Source organism: Xenopus laevis, chromosome 7L, assembly GCF_017654675.1.
Source record: "Xenopus laevis strain J_2021 chromosome 7L, Xenopus_laevis_v10.1, whole genome shotgun sequence".
NCBI lineage: Eukaryota > Metazoa > Chordata > Amphibia > Anura > Pipidae > Xenopus > Xenopus laevis.
The window spans coordinates 113,230,899-113,237,684 of record NC_054383.1 but is presented as its reverse complement, the minus strand read 5'-3'; the positions used below and the strand labels follow the sequence as shown (position 1 = coordinate 113,237,684).

Below are 6,786 nucleotides of genomic sequence, written 5' to 3'. Positions count from 1 at the left end.
AATCCGCTTTATTTCCCACAAACTTCATTACATACCTCCCAACTGTCCCTTTTTCGGAGGGACAGTCCCTCTTTTGACAGCTCAACCCGCAGTCCCTCATTTGTACTGGAAAGTCCCTCTTTTCTCTGCACTGAACAGCCAGAAAAAGAAACAAAATTTCCCACTTAATTGGCTTTTAGCAGAGAGGCCAGAACAGCTAACAGGTGCAAATAAGATACTTTGTAACAATTTGGAGACACAAAAACACAGTTCAGATAAGGAGAAATATTTTCAAACTCTCATAACCTGCCAAATTTTGTAAAACAAACATGGTAATTATCGGGTGTGGCCACAGAAAGGGGTGTGGTCCAAAAAATTGCTGCGCTACATGCGGAAAAAAAATGTTGTCCCTCTTTTTACTTCTAAAATGTTGGGAGGTATGTTCATTACCCGAATCCTCCTCATTTCACCCAAACTTCATTCCACAAATCCGCCTAATTTCGCCCAAACTTTTCCCCAAATCCGCCTAATTATTCCCAAATATCATTCCCCAAATCCCCCTCATTTCACCAAAACTTCACTTCCCAAATCCGCCTCATTTCCCTCATACTTCATTCCCCAAATCCGTATCAATTTCCCCTCCCGCCGTCTTCACTGCGCACAACAAGCGTGACGCGTCACTCCCCGGGAAAGATAAATATTCTTACGTGTCAGCTGATCCCTGATATGACCAATCAGCGCTTCGTGCCACCACCACCATGCGCAGATACTACCTGCTTGGGCAATGGGCTTGACTTGGTGACGTCCAATGGGCGGGTCCGGCTGTCAATTGCTGGATGACATCACAAGATGGCGCCGGGTGGGGAGGGGGAGGATAGAACTGGGAGGGACCGCTGTGCGGGTAAGATTTTTATTTTTTACATTGATTTTGATTGCTACAAACTATCTTGATTAGATTATGTGCGTAGGCTTAGCGCAAGTGTGCTCGCAACGTTCGTTACTTTCTTGGGCTATGCGCGTAGTAAACACTGGGCTGAGCTAATACTCCTATTATCCTACGGCTGCTTAAATCCCTGCAGCACAACAGCTCGGTGATATTAGCGAGTGTCTGTGGATCTGGCAGCAGAAATATCAACAATTGTTTACCAGTGCTTCCCCCCTCCCCATGTAAAATGTGACACTTGCAGTAGTAGTTCCCCTTTAGAATGTTGTTCTGTCACTTTAGGGAACATCTGTATTTCTCACCTGACATAAAAACCTGTATTTCGTCTATTTTGTGCCTAATCTGTGGTCACCCAGTGGCTTGTGAACTACAATCCCATTATTATCCCAGGCTTCTTAGTGGCTTGGAAACTGTAAATTCAGTTGGAGGATCCTGGATTTTTGGGGAGCATAGAATGGAGCTTGTCTTCTGGCCTGGGATTTTTTTTTGGGGGGTGGGGGGAGAGCTTCAGCTGCCATTGAACTATAACTCCCAAATTGCTGGCTGGGCAATACTGATTTATGTAGGTTTCTCTTGGAACACAGGACCCCCTTCTGTCAGCTCCAGCAATTTGTTGTTTATACATTTATATATCCTTTCCGGGGAACATCCTGTAATGATTTGTATCCTGTTTTAAGCAAACATTTCCCAAATTCTGCACAGAGCAACAACATTTGTTTAGCTTGTTATGTGACAGCTTAACACTATACTGAAGGCGCATAAGTCGGATTCTTCTTTGGATAGAGACACTATATGAAAGAACTGTATAAAACTTTTATTAATTAAACTTGATTAAAAACACAAAAATCCTGATGAGCAGAGCAGAGGAATGCATGGCTCAACGCGTTTCGTGATTACAGCGGTCACTTCATCAGAAGCTGACAGCTTAGCTGTTTGTATCTGCTTGGTTCTGGCTGTTTACGGGGCAAGGCGTTAATGTAAAAAGGACACAGACTCGGGTTTGACTCTTATTTGGGCATATTGTTATATCTGGAGTTTTATCATCAGTATGTTGGCAAAAACAAAAAAATGCCCCTGTTAACTCCCATACTCCCAAGTATATCTGTTCTTTTTAAAATGCCCCTTGGGTTCCCACATAGTCATTAAAGTTAATGTAATTTAACAAGATACAAAAGCTACTCTGCACACCACATCATTATACAGACAGGTGCTGTTTATTTAAACACTACATGTTTCGAGCGTAGCTCTTTATCAAGTGTAACACACATCAATAATGCTACGCTCGAAACATGTTTGCTTCATTGGACGGAAGTATTTGTGATTGAACTGAGACGTTGAATCCTACACTCTATTGGAATGATTAGTAGAGACACTTATGGTATGCAAATAAATGGTTTCATAAAGCATATAATTAGGGTAAGGCCACACTGGGCGTTTTGGGGAGATTTGGTCGACTGGCGACTAATCGCCTTGTCTTTGCGGCGACCAATCTCCCCAAACACCTTCCCTCACTCTGCGCCGGCTGAAATGAAAAAACTCCCGGAGCAGTTCTGGCGACTTAGGAAAACGAACCGACGTGTGTGATTAGCACCGTTTTTTTATTCATTTTAGCCGGCGCAGAGTGAGGGAAGGCGTTTGGGGAGATTAGTCGCCAGGCGACCAAATCTCCCCAAAACGCCCAGTGTGGCCTAACCCTTACAAATGTTACAATGTATAAATGGTTTAATGAACAATATAATTACATATGTAGCAATGTATAATTACAAAGTAATTAAAACCTAATTTAGTACATACCAAACACAGTGCCCAAAAAAACAACTTGTAAGGCAGACAGTTGGTGTGTGGGAGAATACCCCAATGTTTCAGGCACCAAGTCCTTTGTGAAGGGGATTCTGTACAATTGCTGTTTTCTGGACCTTACAGTATAGCCACAGGTAGGATATAAATTATTGATTGGATTATGGTCACAGTGATTAAGGTATTGAAGGTGTATGATGCCACCCAGTGTCTTCTTGCATATGGCCAATCTACTACTAAATGGTTGGCCATAATAGAGACTTTTTTTATGAATTTTTCCTAAACATATCATAGTTTTTCCCTAAAACTTAAATATTCAGGCTTTAGTCCGTATTTCAAGAAAACCATTTGTACACAGTTGGTTCAAAACCAAAACAGTTCTAAATAGGGATGCACCAAATCCACTTTTTTGGATTCGGCCGAACCCCCGAATCCTTCGTGAAAGATTCGGCCGAATACCGAACCGAATCCGAACCCTAATTTCCTTGTTCTCTGACAAAAAGTCATACAATTTCCCTCCCTGCTCCTAATTTGCATATGCAAATTAGGATTCGGATTCGGTTCGGCCGGGTAGAAGGATTCGGCCGAATCCGAATCCTGCTGAAAAAGGCCGAATCCCGAACCGAATCCTGGATTCGGTGCATCCCTAGTTCTAAATGCATCCCCCTAGCCCAGAGGTTCCCAAACTGTGGGACTGAGGGCTGACAGTAGTGGCTTGCGGTGGGGGTTCAGCCTAAAGTCCAGTAGGGTGAGATTTGGGGAGAATGCCTAATGACTCTTGTAGATACAGTTATGGGACCTGCTATCTAGAATGCTCATGACCTGGGGGTTTCCATCTAACAGATCTTTCTGTAATTAGGGTCTTCATACCTTAGGGGTCCCCAACCTTTTTACCCATGAGCCACACTCAAGTATAAAATAATGTTGGAGAGTAACACACACATGCAAAAAGTTCCTGGGGTGCCAAATTAGGGCTGTGATTGGGTATTGGTATCCCCTATGTAGACTTGCAGCCAACAGGAAGTTCTATTTGGCAGAACACATGTTATTATGCAACTAAAGCTTGCCTTTAAGACAAGGATTCAAAAGTGGAGGCCACTGGGAGCAACATCCCAGGGGTCAAAGAGCAACATGTTGCTCACGAGCTACTGGTTGGGTATCACTTTAAGTCTACTAAAAAATCATTTAAACCTTAAATAAACCCAATAGGCTTGTTTTGCCTCCAATTAAGATCAACTATATCTTAGTTGGGATCAAGTACAAGGTACTGTTTTATTATTACATAGAAAAGGCAAATCCTTTTTAAAAAAAATGTTAATTATTTGGAAAAAAAGGAGTCTATGAGAGATGGCCTTCACGTAATTCTAAGCTTTCTGGTTAACCGGTTTCTAGATAACTGATCCCGTACCTGTACTCCTGGAAGCTTATCGTGAAAGTCAAGCAGAGTAACATTAGAGTGTTGACACTTATTTTCTATATAGTTGAAACTATGGCTAATACAGCAATGTTTTGTCTATCTGTAACCTTGTTATCGATTAATTAATTTAACATTTCTGTACTAAAGCCTCTGATGTTAGATATCCCCTTCAGAACTGTGGCTGCACCCATTCAAATTAGAGTTCCTGCTGGGACTTGCCTTTAAACACTGCAGTCAGCATTCCCCTGTGGCAGTACCTTGTCTGCAGTATATAACAGCTAAGGTGCAAGTCTGTATTTACTGATTCTAAATCAATGCTGGAGATTGGGCCAAGTGTGTAATTGTCCATGCACTAGCTAATTAATATGTAAATGTGAGGTGTGGCACACCCTGCAAGCAGCCCTTCCTGATAACTTTAAGATCCAAAATAATGGTTCTTAAAATTGATCTTTTCTAGTGCAGAAAGCACAATTTTGCTCAGTGCATTAGCAATTTGGTCCCCCTCAACTCACTCAAACACTAAAAAGATAAGTGTGGGCCCTTATAAGCAGGGGCAGCATCAGGAAGGCATCTTGGGTTGGCCTGGGGCCTTGAATTACCACTGCACACAGTAGTATCCATCAATCATTTGCAAAGATCAATATATAAATAATAACTAAGTAACCTACAGTTTGGTAATTTCTCTGTGGGTCCAAACTGTATATAATATCCTTATAAGTATTGTGCTCCTACATCATTCTTAACATGCCATTTATAACTTCTGGTGATCTCCTAACATAAGCATAACATAAGCAACTATAATTCATAAGAGCCCTGAATATCGTGTGAATTATATAGTGAATAAAGTATATTATTAGTTACCGAGGAGTTTCATGACCATATAAAAACACAACGACGAAGGCCGAGGTCATGGAACTCCGAGGTAACTTCTAATATCCTCATATTTTGCAACTGGGGGTACTTTATTTATTATAATACACAAGTTTCAGTGAGTCTGACATCAGAACTCACCGTTTATAACTGATGACATCAGAACTCACCGTTTATAAGATATTCATGGCTTTTGTGTATTATATAGTAAATAAAGTACCCCCTCTGGTAAAATATAAGGATATTATAAGTTACCGAGGAGTTTCATGACCATATAAAAACACAAGGCCGAAGGCCGGTGTTTTTATACAGGTCATGGAACTCCGAGGTAACTTCTAATATCCTCATATTTTACAACTGGGGGTACTTTATTTATTATAATACACAAATTTTAGTGAGTCATGTGACAGAAATGACATCAGAACTTACCGTTTATAACTGATGACATCAGAACTCACCGTTTATAAGGATATAATTTACAGGAAATTCATAGCTTTTGTGTATTATATCCTTATAATACACAAAAGCCATGAATATCCTGTAAATTATATCCTTATAAACGGTGAGTAGTGATGTCCTCAGTTATAAACGGTGAGTAGTGATGTTATTTCTGTCACATGACTCACTAAAATTTGTGTATTATAATAAATAAAGTACCCCCAGTTGTAAAATATGAGGATATTAGAAGTTACCTCGGAGTTCCATGACCTGTATAAAAACACTCGGCCTTCGGCCTTGTGTTTTTATATGGTCATGAAACTCCTCGGTAACTAATAATATCCTTATATTTTACAAGAGGGGGTACTTTATTCACTATATAAAGTTGCTTAGTGATTTCATTGGTTATAATTGGAGCTTAGTGATGTCATTTCTATCACATGACTCATCTTGTGTGTTCTAATAAATACCTATTGCAAAATATGAGGATATTAGAAGTCACCTCGGAAGTTCCATAACTTATATAAAAACACTTGGCCTTGTGTTTATATGGTCATGGAACTCCTTGGTAACTTATAATATCCTTCTGTTTTACAAGAGAGGTACTTAATTCACCGTATTATTTTGTAAATGGATAATCAGACCCTAGGCCACATTTGTACCAGCCATTTTTCTGCAAAGAGAGAAAGCTCTCAGAATTACTTGACCTGTATAAAATCACTCGGCCTGCAGCCTTGTGCTTTTATATGGTCATGTAACTCCTCAGTGACTTATAATATCCTTATAAATTACAGTAGGGGGTACTTTATCCACTATATGCTTATGCTTTTAATTGCAATCACATATTACTCTTTGTAGCACTGAAATGTCACTCGGCATCATTAAAATCAGTCCCTGCCCCTCTGCAGCTTATGGTAAGGCCACCATCAGGGGGTACTGCATTCTGGGGACCCATGGCAAGAGGTGCTCCAAGAATTAAAAAATGTGATTTGTGGGGTTTGTGTGGAGTTGGGACAGGAATGGTTGTGTGTGTGTGGGGTTTTAATATACAGGTATACAGAATGCTCGGGACCTGGATCTGGATAAGAGATCTTTCCATAATTTGGATCTCCATACGTTGTCTGCTTAAAATGAAAGTAAACATTAAATAAACCCAATAGAATTGTTTTGCCTGTATAAAGGATTACTTATACCTTATTTTAGACAAAGTACAAGGTATAGTTTCTTTATCGTAGAGAAAAGGAGATCGTTTTAAAAAATCTGAATTATTTAATTAAAATGGAGTCTATCGGAGATGGCCTTCGCCCTTCCCATAATTCGGAGCTTTCTGGATAATGTGTTT

General features: G+C 40.1%; 1 protein-coding gene across 4 annotated transcripts in view; it reads left to right on the top strand.

Moving 5' to 3' along the window:
- Positions 1 to 733: 733 nt before the first annotated feature.
- lipe.L (lipase, hormone-sensitive L homeolog) overlaps positions 734 to 6,786 on the top strand; it is a 41,904-nt gene continuing 35,851 nt past the window's right edge. For 2 of the 4 annotated variants that reach the window (XM_041568324.1, XM_041568323.1), the window contains exon 1: positions 773 to 880. In XM_041568324.1, coding sequence (XP_041424258.1) covers positions 788 to 880 — 93 coding nt within the window. In that variant the 5' untranslated portion in view covers positions 773 to 787. 4 annotated transcript variants of the gene reach the window in all.